Below are 14,472 nucleotides of genomic sequence, written 5' to 3'. Positions count from 1 at the left end.
ACTCCCGGTCTGTAGCAATGGCTGTCGGATGCACATCAGGTTGGAGCAAAAGCTTCAATTTTTGTAACACCCACATATAACTACCCTCAGTTTCATCCTTCATGATTGCATAGGCGATCAAGAAGTTTTTGTTTGAAGGCGTCATTCCAATGATTTCAAAAAATGGCATTTTATACTTGTTTGTTTTATATGTTGAATCCATACCAACAAACAAGTAATAAGATCGGAACAGTGTGATCGATGTTGGATGTGCCATAAATAAGTGAGTCACGACATTGCTGCACGGCATCGCTTGCGTCCAATGTATGTAGTCCTTATCTATAGCAAGCCGATAAAACTGACCGATTACATCCCGACCCTCAAAGCTCTCAGTCTTGATTTTCTCCCTGTAATTATAGATATGTCTTTGTGTCGGGCAATCCTCCGGATGTTTTTCTTTGATTGCAGCAAAAATAGCACAAGGCTTAGCTTGAGCCGAACTCATTTCACAAACAAGTTTTTTGGAAGCCGGGCTTAGTCCGCTCATCTGTCTGTAGCCCTGACGATATACAGCAAATTGATGACAGTGATGTCCTCTATCTCCAGGAATCCCATTCACCACCCAACCGCCCAATTCAGCGATTTCCATAACCTTTATCTGGAATTCGCAACCACAGTACTTTGTTTGTGTATTCTTCCGTAGTATAACATTCATATTCATATCCTTTTTCCTTTTATAATTCTTAACACCACGAGCACATTTAACCAATATCCACTTTAACTTGCGCCCCGTCTTGTGCGACGATGTGGTTAACTCGAACCCGATCCCAATTGCCGTCTGTTTTGCCCAGTTAACAGCTTCATGATATGTTTGAAACGTTTGTTTGGGAAAAACTGCGAACTGTAATTTATGTCGTTTCCGTCAAATTGTTCCCACGAAACCTCTTGTAAATGATAAATAACGAACATTACAGTCCAAAACGTGACATTTCTACAGCGTTTCGGTGTCTAAATCCGAAAAACGGTCAAAAATAAGCTCGGGCGTGTGAGCATCACGCCTCACCTTGTGGTGGGGCGTATGAGTATCACGTCCCACCTCATAGTGGGGCGTGTGGCTATCACGCCTCATCATGTGGTGGGGCGTGATACTCATACGCCCCACCACATGGTGAGGCGTGATGCTCACATGCCCGAGTGCCGAACCAGATTTTTTTTTTAATTCAAATTACAGAAATGCAAGGAAGTTCAATCGGAAAAATACCTCGAATTCAGACACAACATCACTCCCGTCTCCTCCCGGTGATAACGGATTGCCATCCATCAAATTTTCAGTTTTTGGTTAAAGGACGGTTACGTCTTTTTCCGGGACTGGAAGTATGAAAATGGGGCTGGGTTTAGTAAGCCACTATTTTTATCTTTATCCCAACCATTTATCTTTATCCCTATCACAACCTTTATCTCTATCTCTATCCCAATAGAATATCAAACGTCCCGTAATGAATTAGATAAAATAGAGTTCAATATAACTTTTTTTTGAAAGGAGAGTTCAATATAACTAAGTTCGAAATTTATATTTTTTAAATAATTTTTATGTGCGATGGTTATTAAAATAACTGGAAAATTTAATTTCGAGAGTGAAAAGTATAATTTCAAATAAAAATAAAAAATAAATTGATAAATGCTAAGATTTAATGTGGCAAAAGTAAATAGAAAGCTGGGAGATGTCTGTGCGTAGAATAAAATCTTAAAAACAGAAAATAATAGTAACTCCAAAAGCTAAAAATTAAGGCAAACAGGCATGGAGAGTAGTGATTGTCTGTGCGCGCGCGTGCGGCTCGAGATTGTGCCCTTTGTATATGCCCCCATTTACAGTTAAAGCCCACCGGACTCTATGGACCGATGATTACGGAAATTTATTTTATTTATTTAAAATTAAAAATAAAATAATAAAATAAAAAGGGTCCTATTGGCCCCACGTTGAATGCTTTCCGACTTTAGTGTCTTCTACTAGTATAATATTGTATCCTCATCAGACCCCATTAAATCTTAGGTATGGACCCACCCGCTCTTTACTTTCTTATATCAGAGCCGCACATCACGCCCAGACTTGTGCTCAACGCAACGCAATGCATGATTCATCATTTCGATCTGCTGTGTTTAAAGAAATCGCCGTACTGGATATTTACTCTTTTTCCTGTTTTTCCACGTATTGTCCTTAGTGATGTCACGTTATCTAAGCATGAGATACAGTAGAGTCCAAGGGTATTTATGTCTCCATGAACTAAAAAGACTGGGTATGTATGTGGGCCTTCCCTGATGAATATTCTTACAACTGATATTCTTGTCTTCATTTTCTGATTTTAATAGAGCTGAAAATAACATATCTTTTGTTTATGATAAACCATAATCTAACATATCTTCATTTCCAGGAACTTTCACGTGCACTTTAATGAGCAAGTGAATTTGCTCATTCACCGTTGGATATAGGCTTATTAAATCTAAGCCTCATGATGCTTTAAATCTCCACCTTAGGATTCTAATAAGCCTAGATCTAACGGTGAATAAGCAAATTCTACATGCTCATTAAGGTGCATGTGATCAAGACTGTCTTCATTTATCACCATATAATTTATTATAAATCCATCACAATATTTTTAATGGAACAAAAATTGAAATTAATATATTTTTATAGGGGTAAATTACACCTATTGTCACTAAACTTTACTCATTTTTCACTATATGGCTACTAAATTTCAAAACGTAACTTAAAAATCACTTAACTTCACATTTTTTAACATTATAATTACTAAACTTTAACTAACGTCCCAAAATGAACCCCAAAATGGTGGGGAAATGTGGGGTGAAACTCCAAAGCTTAATGTTGATTTCACATAATCAATGGTCACGATACAGAAGTTTGCTGGGAGTTATCAAAAGAAATAGAGATACTGATAGAAAGAGGCAAGCTAGACAGATTCATCCATAACACCGAGGATTCTGAAGAAGTTAAGCAAATGTCTGAACAAAAAAAGAAGTCAAAAGGCGTTATAAACGTTATAAGTGGCGGATCAGAGTATCAGCCCCCAATTAAAAGAACCAACATTTGCTATCACCAAAGGAGCATTCGCCAAATTGAAGGTATATCTGATATGAATTGAACCAACATTTGTAGAAATTTTGGGAGTGACTAGACATATGATACAAACCAAGGGTTAAGTGATGTTGGAATGCGAGATAGAGGATGACGACCGGGCATGGAAAGGTGATCTAGAGTTCTCCATCATGGATGGACAATTAGCGTATAACGTCGTCTTAGGGAGACCATTTCTTTCAGAAACTGAAGCTCTAGTCTCCATCAGACATTTGACAATCTATATTCCCACTAACAAAGGTGGAGTCATGATGAAGGAAACCAAAAAGTGGCACAAGAGATTTACTTAGTGTCACTGTCAATACTCCATAAGGAAAAGAACGACACTTGGCGAAACAATACTGCTGGTAATAACCACTAGAAAGAAAGTAAAAATCGCTAAAGGGTTAAAACCTGAGATAAAAGAAGCCATTACTAGGGTTCTAGTCGAATGAGAAAATGTCTTTGCATGAGAGGATGAAGTTCTGATTGGAGTAAGCCTAGATGTTATAACTCACAAGTTAAACATGGTGGAAGATGCAACACCAGTCGCAGAGAAGAAATGAAACCATAGACCCAAAAGACAAAAGGCCATTGAAGAAGAGATAACAAAGCTAAAAAAGGCAAATACCAGTGAAGAGGTGGTATATACCAAGTGGTTAGCCAATGTCGTCCTCGTGAAGGAACTTGGCGGATCGTACCGAATGTGCATCGACTTTACTGATATCAATAAAGCTTGTCCTAAAAATAATTATCCATTGCCCTCCATTAACATCTTGGTAGATGGAACCGCCGGTTACAAAGTATATTTCTTCACAGATGTTAAGTCTAATTACCATCATATACAGATGGAACCAAATGATCAAATTAAGACCTCATTTGTTACTCATCAGGTCACGTAATGTTTTAAAGTTATGTCTTTCAGATTGAAAAATGTTGGAGCAACGTACCAAAAGATGAAAAAAATCTTTAAAAGAAAGGATGATAGCAAATTTTTAATATATGTTGATGACATGATCACTAAGATCATCTTCATGATGTTGAAGATGTCAATGAGATCCTACAAGTCCTCCAACAATATAATATGAAGCCTTACATGGTGAATGTCTAAATGGTAACAATAAAGCTCGACATGACGAATGAAGAAAAAGCATGATGCGACAAATGAAGGAAAAGCCTGATGTGGCGAATGCCAAGTGCGGCGAATGAAGAAAAAGCCCGCTGTGGAGAATGAAGAAAAAGTTTGATGTGGCGAATGCCAAGAATGACAAATGAAGAAAGAGTCTGATATGACGAATGCCGGGAATGGCAAATGAAAAATGAATTTTTCACAAAAATAAAGTAAAGACACTTTGAAAAATGAATAAAGGCTAGAAAGACAAGGGCCTAAAGTGCCAAGACCCTAGAAGGACGAATAAAGCTTAAAAATGGTGAATAAAGGCTAGAGTGGCGAATGCCTAGAATGGCGGTAGAACTACGTGACTTTGATTCGCAAAAGAGTTGATGATGTACGTAAGAAGTTTGATAATAAAAAATTATCAAAGTCCAAGCCCAACATGTTGGTATATTTTGATGACTCAAAAAGTGAGAGTTCTTTGAGTTAGACTCCCGAACATTTTTATTAGAATATGGAACGTAAGAAGGAGTTTCATCTTGAGCAGAATGCTTAGAAAAATAGAAAATCTTAATGACGTATCTCATTCCTATTGACCTGAGGAAATATGTTCAATAAAAACACATTCAAATGCAAGGTACGCCTAGAAGTTGGACAGCCCTAAAGAGTTTCTTTTTTTTTTACTTATAACATCCTTATTTATAAATGATGTCATCAACCGTTATTCTTTCTAGAATAAAGAATAATAACAATTAGTAAAAATAATGACAAACTGTTATTGCTTCTAGAAGAATGATTAATGACAATTAATATATGATTAATGCAAGATTAATGATAATTAATACAGAGTTAGTGACAATTAATGCAAGATTAATGCAGAGTTGGATGATTGATGACAACTAAGCTCAGTTAAAGACAATAAATGGATAATTGATGACAATTAAGCTCAATTAAAGCAAAAGAGTTGCAAAAAAGAGTATATATACCCCAATTAGGATATGCTACAAGTAAGTTTCCCCTTTTTAATACTGATTATTCTCCTATGATATTACTGACGTTATCATCGGAGTGTCTACGTCCGAACCCAATGACACATCACAGCGGAGCTACTAGTAGAACCACGATAAGAGAAAAAATGGTAGTTATCAAATTGGAATGTTGGAAAGTTCTTTGGCATCTCTAGTGTTAAGTAACTCTTCAAGTAATTTCTTTTTACACATGTGATGTGGCTATAAAGAAAACATAAAAAAAAATTATTTTGAAATGTAAAACATATAATTTCAAACACATGACAATGAGTAATGCTTAATTAACCTATTTTATGTTTTAAAAAAAACCTACTTTACGTTCACATCTAGCTAGACCTGTGCATGGATCGGCGAACCGGACTGACCCATCCAGATCTAGGCCCATTTAGCCGGGCTTAGACACATGAAATTGGTGTTAGGCCCAGTTCGGCCTAAGCCCGTATAAGCTCACCAGAAACTGGGCGGGCTTAGGCTATATGAATTTTCCATCGGTCCTGGCCGGCTGACCCGACCCGACCCAATATATATATTAATTTATAAATATAAATTAAGTATATTTTTTATAAGATGATATATATACTTACCTTACCAGTGTATTGTGTTGTGTGTACTATTTTTTTTATTAAAGAAAAGTTGGTGTGACATTTTAATTGTATTTTTTTAATATACAAATGGGCTTGGACGGACGGACTTGAGATTTATATTTTAGGTCCAAGCCTGAGCCCGACTCAATTTATTCCGGGTTGGGTTAGGCTTGGACTCGTCAGGTTTTATTAAAAAAACCCGATAGAACCGGTCCATATCCTGGTTTACATCTAGCTAATTTGATAAGCAAAAGTTTAATGTCAAAGAGGAAAACCTTAATGTGTTGAAATAAAAATCCACAGGTTAATGCATAAAAATTGAAATGATTCACAATACTTTGAGCCTTTGTATAGACAAGATTATAGCTAGGCCGCTCAGGAAAATAGCCAGACTGCTCGGGAAAATTGAAATTTTGCTACTTGTTCTTTTTCGTTTATTAAAATTGAGTGCAATAGAATAGCTCATACTCATAGTAGTTTGTTGGACTAAGCATCTTTTTTCTCAAAATCATTTTTGGTTCGAAGATTGTCTGCCATGGTTTGAACTTTTCTTAAATGAATTTAGCTTCCCATAAAAAAAAAAGTACTTGATTTAAATATTAAGTTTTAACATGATCAATTATACGGTACCTCTAAAAAAACACATGATAAATTACAAAGAAATGTAACATTTATAAAAAACATTGTTAATTATATATATATATATATATATATATATATATATATTGTAACAGGAAAAAGTAATAAATTAATGAACTGTTATAATATATAATTGAACAATATTATTGGTACGAAAGAGAAGTACAATTTTTTATAAAGAAATAAATTGACTCAGCAGCTACTAGTTATATTTTTATTAAAATGTTTGGTCATGTAAATTTTAACTCCACACACATGCAAATGCTGTGAAATGTGAAAGAGAAAAAGAGATTAATAATTATAACCCTAATTTTTAATTTTTTAGTATTATCTTTTCTTGATGGACTTTTTTAGTATTATTATTATTATGAAACGACACATGAATATGGCAGACGAAAAAGTAATTGGTTGCCGAGGAGGGAAAATTGGGTAAAAGAAGTTAGACACTCCCATTAAGAAAGCACGTATATTACACATCCAATGAAATTCGAAAGTGAGGACAAATAAACAAGTAGACCCCACAAAACAGAAGCGCGTGGTAGCAGATGAGAATGGGGGAGATTTAAAAAGAAAAAACCCCCATATTTAGTTAGAGAAACATGAAGAAATTAATAATGATGGCCCAAATTTGAAAATTCCAAATACTACCCCTGTTTGCCTTCTCTTTAAGTACTCTGCTCTCTTCCCCTCCACTTCCTCACATCCCCCATTAACACTCTCTTCTCCTAAAAATCAGAGAAGAAATATGGCAGCTGCTACTGCAATTTCAATTGCAATCCTAATTTCGTCGCTAATGTGTATATCGGAAGCGAGAATCCCCGGTGTTTACTCCGGCGGTGCTTGGCAAAGTGCTCATGCTACCTTCTACGGTGGTTCTGATGCTTCTGGCACCATGGGTAATAATTGCTTCTAATCTATAATATAATGTGCGATATTTTGGTGAAAATATGTATTTATTAGTTGATTTGGACAGGTGGAGCTTGTGGATATGGGAATCTGTATAGCCAAGGATATGGAGTGAGCACAGCAGCACTGAGCACAGCTCTGTTCAACAATGGGCTGAGTTGCGGTGCTTGCTTTGAACTGAAGTGTGCTAATGACCCAAAATGGTGCCATTCAGGCAGTCCTTCAATTTTAATTACTGCTACCAATTTTTGTCCACCTAATTTTGCTCAACCTAGTGACAATGGCGGTTGGTGTAATCCTCCTCGCCCTCATTTTGACCTCGCCATGCCTATGTTCCTCAAGATCGCTGAGTACCGTGCCGGAATTGTCCCTGTTGCCTACCGCCGGTAACCTCTCTCTCTTCCTCTTTTTATTCTTCAATTTTAAAATAAAAAATGAAATAACTCCGTTTCTATATTATTTTCGAATTCAGTGTGGGTACCTTGTATGGTTACTTTGTTTTTAAATAAAATAAAATCTAATTTGTTTTTTTCACCATTGGATGATGGTGAACTTTAACAAAGTAAGTTCATCCAATGATAGTAAAAACAAAGTAAATCTTATTTTGTAAAAAAACAAAATAAGCATAGTCTAACCCATTCAAGATGAAGATAGATAAATTATTATGGAGGACCTTCGGTTTATAACGTGTAATATCAACTGAGATGTTTAATATATGTGAATTGAGATGTTTAATATAGAAACTTACTTAAATAATAACTTTAAAGTATTTAACCATAATCAATTTAGTAAAAATTAAAGTTTAGGAGTTTAAAAATTTGAAAACTAATCAAATTTTATATATTTAGATATTAAAATTGATTGATTTTTTTTTTTTTTCAAGGAAGAATTTAAAAATAGATAAATATTGAAAATTGGTGATAATATCTGGTTAATATTTATATTGTATCAAAACCGTGGGTTAGGCTATGTAGTTTGTATAAACGTCTGAGTGGGTCCCATACTGGTGTATATGGGTCGGATTCTGGTTGTTATTGTTTTGGTGATATGGCAGGTAAAGTTGATATCTTTATTAGTAGCAAATGACCAAAATACCACATAATATTTATAGGTATACTCAAATATTTATGAGGAGCCGTTATTGTTTACCGTTGATAGTCACTTTCGGTTTGTTTTAAAATGTTAAATTACACAGTCAGCCTTTTTGTCCTATGGTATCTATGAATTAATTTAATTGGACCCAAATCAAACTTCCCCTATACAAATTGTTATCCATCATACGTCACTAAGATACATTAGGCATATATCAATAACCTACAAATACTATTTAATTCTTTTACATAATAAAAATTATTTAATAATATGGTAAATATCTGTTTTGATGCAAAATATATGGCTGATATTTGATTTCCACTCTAAAGACAAGACAATTAACCGCGTTTGACCATGCATAATTAATTATGGTAACCTAACCTCTCATTACATTCTCTTTAATTGTGAAACCGTTATTATTGACTAGAAAGTAAAAAAGACACACTTCGTCAAACACTAAACCCGAAGACGCCCACACAGTAGTGCCTTATTGTTGCGTCCTATGCTAAAATCACGCTCCGGGTTCCATGCTAACATTTCCTGATTTATTCTCGGTTAATGACGAAAGTGTCCTCACAGTTTCTATTTATTTACACAGGGTGCCATGCCGGAAGAGGGGAGGAATAAGGTTTACAATAAATGGGTTCCGTTACTTTAACTTGGTATTGATCTCCAATGTGGCGGGTGCAGGGGATATCGTGAAGGCTAGCATAAAAGGAACAAGGACTGGATGGATGAGTTTGAGCCGTAACTGGGGTCAAAACTGGCAGTCAAACGCTGTTTTGGTTGGTCAATCACTCTCTTTTAGGGTGACAGGCAGTGACAGACGCACTTCCACTTCATGGAATATAGCACCTTCCAACTGGCAATTTGGTCAAACATTCACTGGGAAGAATTTTAGAGTCTGATTTTCAAAATTAACCAAATCCCCAAAGCTAAAATTCAAGTTTCCCGACGTTATATATTTACATTTTTACCCTTTTTTTTTTTTTTTTTTTTGATCCTTTTTCTTTTTCTTTTTGTTTACCATGGTTTTTTTTTGGTAGGGGATGTGAAAGTGGACGAAAGACTTTTTTCTTTTTTGGGGTTTGAAGAAAAAAAAAAGGAGTGGATGGAAAACTAGTGTTATATTTTGACATTTCTGATTGGTGTGTGAGAAAGTTAAAAGAGGTTGGAGAATTGAAGCTGAGGCTGAAGCTGAAGCGGCTGCACAAAATTGACAGCCCGCAGCTATAAAATATATAGTACTATTAGTATTAGTATCAGTAGCAGAAGTAATTAGTAGTGTATGATTTATGGGTATACAATTGAGATGTGTATTTTGTACTAATTATAGTCCAATTTGCTATATATATTTTTATTGTCTTCTATTTTCCTCTTTTGCCTTATTTTTATTTGTCAACTTTAATTCAAATTTTTTATTTCTTTTATTGTAATAAAATCGTTTCAATCTGATTGGAATGGTAATCTCGTAAACAAAGAACAATATCTCATTCTTCTACTCGGTTTCAGTAGAAGAATGAGATATTGTTCTTTGTTTACGAGATTACCATTCCAATCAGATTGAAACGATTTTATAGGCAAACCAAAATACTTTTCAACAATATTGTAAAATTTTACGAAGGTGTTACACACATTGGATTCATTCATTGAGCTTATATTACAAGATTCATTCATTGAGCTTATATTACAGTTTTAATTTACTGTTGTGTTCATTTTCAAATCATACCTCAAACTGACTTAGACATTAGAGAGGGTGAACCAGACAACGATACCATTTGACATTATTTCTGTTCACTGGTAGGTTTTCAACTCAACTTTCAAAATTCAACCACACCACTAATTATTAATTAGTTAACAACTAATAAAAAAAACTTGAGGTAACATAGATAATAGTAAGGGATAATTACTAATCTGACCCAATCAAGGACCCCAATTTACATATCTAACCCACCTTGCCTCAAAGTTACCAAATTAGACACTTTCATCCATTTTGGACAAAACTAACCTTAGTTCTATTCGATCAATCGATCGATCTACTCCTTCTTTTCTTCTTCTTCTTCTTCTTCTTCCGCTTCATACGCTTCTTCTTCTTCTTCTTCTTCTTCTCCGTTTCAACTTCTTCTTCGGTTCATCTTCTTCATTTTCTGATACCAATCGATAGCGATTTTTGAGATTTTTGACATATTATGTTCAATTTCCCGTATAAATGGTATATTTTTAGCTTATACGCTTGCTTTTCTCGTTGGTTTTGTCTCTTTCTTCATCTGTAATGGTATCGTTTCAATTTCCTCAATTTTCCATAATTTTTTTCCATTTTCCTCCATTGTTGTCGCATTTGTGACGAAATTGTCGCATTTCGTCACAAATGCAACAAGAATTGTCGCATTTCGTCGCAAATGTGACAACTCTTGTCGCATTCGCGACGAATGCGATAAGAGTTGTCGCATTTGCTACGAAATGCGACAACTCTTGTCGCATTTGTGACGAAATGCGACAATTTCGTCACAAATGTGACAATAATGGAGAAAAATGGAAAACAATTATGGAAAATTGAGGAAATTGAAACGATACCATTACAGATGAAGAAAGAGGCAAAACCAACGAGAAAAGCAAGCGTATAAGCTAAAAATATACCATTTGTACGGGAAATTGAACATATGTCAAAAATCTCAAAAATCGCTAACGATTGGTATCAAAAATTGAAGAAAATGAACCGAAGAAGAAGAAGAAGAAGATCGATCGATTGATCGAATAGAACTAAGGTTAGTTTTGTCCAAAATAGGTGAAAGTGTCTAATTTGGTAACTTTGAGGCAAGATGGGCTAGATATGTAAATTGGGGTCCTTGATTGGGTCAGATTAGTAATTATCCCTAATAGTAATAGGTAAAAAGAAAAGAATGTTAAGGCAGGCAGGCATCCAATGATAGTTAGGATTGGAATCCTAAGATTAGAGATATATGTCTCAAAAAAACATCCATCCACACACTTACCATTTAACAAACCAACCCCACACCCATGTGCTTCTTTGCTTCAACCAATCCTCTGATTGTGACTTCTTTCTTTCTTTCTTTCTTTTTTCATAAAATTCTTTCTTGGATTCTCCTTTACTTGTCTGTTTCTCTTTTCCCTTCAACTACTTAATTAGATGAAAACACATTACAAATTTACTTGCCTTATTCAAAAAAAAAAAAAAAAAAACTATTACTTCATTATTTTATTATTATTATTAAATTACAATATTCTCTTGATGAATTTACGGTATAATTCCCTTATTAATTGGGTTCAACACGGTTCAATTAATCGGTTTATTATACTATTTTATTAATCAAATGTTTTTATTCTAATTAAAACCGAAACCAGTTAATATTGGTTTTCCTATTAACATTTTTATTTATTTTTCTCAGTGGCTCTAATTTTTATCTAGGGCTAAATTAATAGTGAATCAATCGGGTTGTCTCCAAACTCGTAAACTCAGCGGAAAAGCAACAAGAAAAAAATCATAATGTTCTCATCAATTTATTTCTTACGGATATTATTGTTAGATTAAAAATAGAATAAAGTCAGTTATACTTTTTGTTCAATATGTGTTACTATTTCGGTGATATCCACACACAGTTCAAGTTTATCTACATTTTTGTTATATCACGAGAGACGATAGCCAATTATATCTAATCTGTTTTTTTTAAGGAAACCGATACAATCAAGCCTCAAATTACTCCGTTCTACTTTCAGTCCGTCAAAAAATTTAAGGAAATTTTTGTAATTTCATTTGATTTATTTTTCTATTCTTTTACTTATTATATTGATGTTTTGTTATTTTTTTTACTTATAATTTCTAACAATTATTTCATCTAACTATATGTGTTTTTCATTCTTTCTAGAATTTTCAGATGAAAAACCAAATTGATGACCTAAATTCCCAAAATGCATTAGTGATGCCTATAGTAAAACACACACACAAAAAAAAAAAGCAGCAAAAACAAAGCATTGTCTGGTGTGAATATGAATTTGTGCTCGGTCATATAATGTAAATTGCGTATCTTGTGAGAATAAAGCAACAATCAAGTTTCAAGTTTTAAAGAGCTCGTATCGATGTAAATACAAGGATCATTGAAATTCAGAGCTTCGGAAAGTTTGAAATGTTTAGAAAACCTCATCCATTTAATATTGTGAGACTTTGAAGTCTGTAAGATCATCTAACATCCGGAGTTTTTAAGTTAGTTTACCCCACCGCAGCGATCCAACCTCCTCGGAAGAGTTCGATATCACTTTCAGGAAGTCCACGAGGTCTCGACCTTCGAATTGGAGGATATAGGCCCCTTTTTGGGGGCCACCCTTCGAGACCTCCCTTTTTTGGGGGCTGACTCCTAAAAATAAGGGCTGAAATCTCATTTTGAGGGAGATGACATTTTGAATTGAAGGGAACTTTAGAGTAAGTACGTAAAAAGCATTTCATTCTGACCTAATGTACCAGACGTTAGAGTTCTATAAAATTCTACCAGAGATCATAAACATTCAAGAGGACTCTCAGCGCTGAATCTATACAGAATACTGGAGGCACGTTCCTAAGGTAACGCACAGAATGATATAAAATTCCTCAATTTATCTCCTTATTTATTTATTTAATTTCCATACTTGAGAAATTTATTTGAAATATCTTTCAAAATATTAGTTTATTTATTTCATATATAAATATATAATTTCTATTTCATAAACTAAAACCATTTGATTTTTATTGGTTCTAAGATCTAATTATTATTTTTAACCTAATTATTTTATTCTTTTTATAAAATTTTATATTTCCATTTAAAATCCAAAAAGAGTTTTAATTCTTCATCTTACCTAACATAAAATTACGATTTCAGTTGTCAAAGTCTATTTTCCTAATAAAATCAAGTTTTAAAGTCTTGTTTTAATCAGGGGGATGTAGAGGGGTCAAAGGGGGCATTTGCCCCCCTACATCCCATTAAAAAAAAAAAATAGTCTAAAATAAGGATTAAAGTGCAAAAATACCTCTAATGTTTTGGCCCAAGAGCAATTTTATGCCTAACGTCTAAAATGATACAATTTTATCCCTAATGTTGGAAGCCAAGAGCAATTTTACCTCTAACGTTGATAAATTGGGTTAATTTGAAAAATAATTCATCAAACTATCTTCTCGGTCATGAATAATAGTGTATGAAATTGATCCAATTTATCAACGTTAGGGGTAAAATTGGTGCAAAATTACAAAATCGATATGCAATTGGTGCAAAATAAAGAAAAAAAATGACTGCATTTTATAATAGTGTCTGAAATTGATCCAATTTATCAACGTTAGGGATAAAATAACTCTTGGCTACAAACATTAGGGGTAAAATTGCACCATTTTAGATGTTAGGGGTAAAATTGCACCTGACCCAAAACGTTAGGGATATTTGATGCGTAACAAACCGAGAATCCCGGAAATGGATGATTACGAGTCGGAAACATTATAATTTACGTTTTTTTATAAAAAAAATCATGAAAATAATGCATGACAATTGAACGATTTTGCATTTTTCGTCACCAAAAATTGAATAATTTTGCATTTTTTATCATAAAAAATTGAACAATTTTATATTTTTTGTCTAAAATTTTTTTACGTAGAATTTTGCCCCCCGCTCTCTCAAATCCTGGATTCGCCACTGGTTTTAATGAAACATTTTTTTTATCGACTCCAATACCTCTTTTTATATCTTATATAAGTTTCGCAAATACATAGCATATATATATATTCAATTGAAAATGAATTTAGAAATATATAGAAAGCCATGTACTAAAGTTTAAATGCTTTTAATAATTAAAAAGCAGGTGATTGTTTACGAACCTAGTTTTTGAAAGGTACAGTAGTCTTTCGGAGCCAATTTTACCGAATCGTTTTCGGTCGGCTGACATTGCAACTCTATCTTTTAGAAACTAAGTATTTCAAAGTGTTCAATAAATATCGAACTACGTGATATCATTCTCCACAGACTC

General features: G+C 34.0%; 1 protein-coding gene across 1 annotated transcript; it reads left to right on the top strand.

Annotated features, from left to right (window-relative positions):
* The first annotated feature begins 7,162 nt into the window (after positions 1–7,162).
* LOC136232577 (expansin-A4) lies at positions 7,163–9,840 on the top strand. Its single transcript, XM_066021802.1, has 3 exons — positions 7,163–7,370; positions 7,448–7,766; positions 9,071–9,840. Exons 1-3 carry the CDS (start codon positions 7,220–7,222, stop codon positions 9,378–9,380), a joined length of 780 nt encoding a protein of 259 aa, XP_065877874.1. The 5' UTR covers positions 7,163–7,219; the 3' UTR covers positions 9,381–9,840.
* Positions 9,841–14,472: the final 4,632 nt, after the last annotated feature.

Source organism: Euphorbia lathyris, chromosome 6, assembly GCF_963576675.1.
Source record: "Euphorbia lathyris chromosome 6, ddEupLath1.1, whole genome shotgun sequence".
Lineage (NCBI taxonomy): Eukaryota > Viridiplantae > Streptophyta > Magnoliopsida > Malpighiales > Euphorbiaceae > Euphorbia > Euphorbia lathyris.
This window is presented reverse-complemented; position numbering and strand designations above follow the sequence as displayed.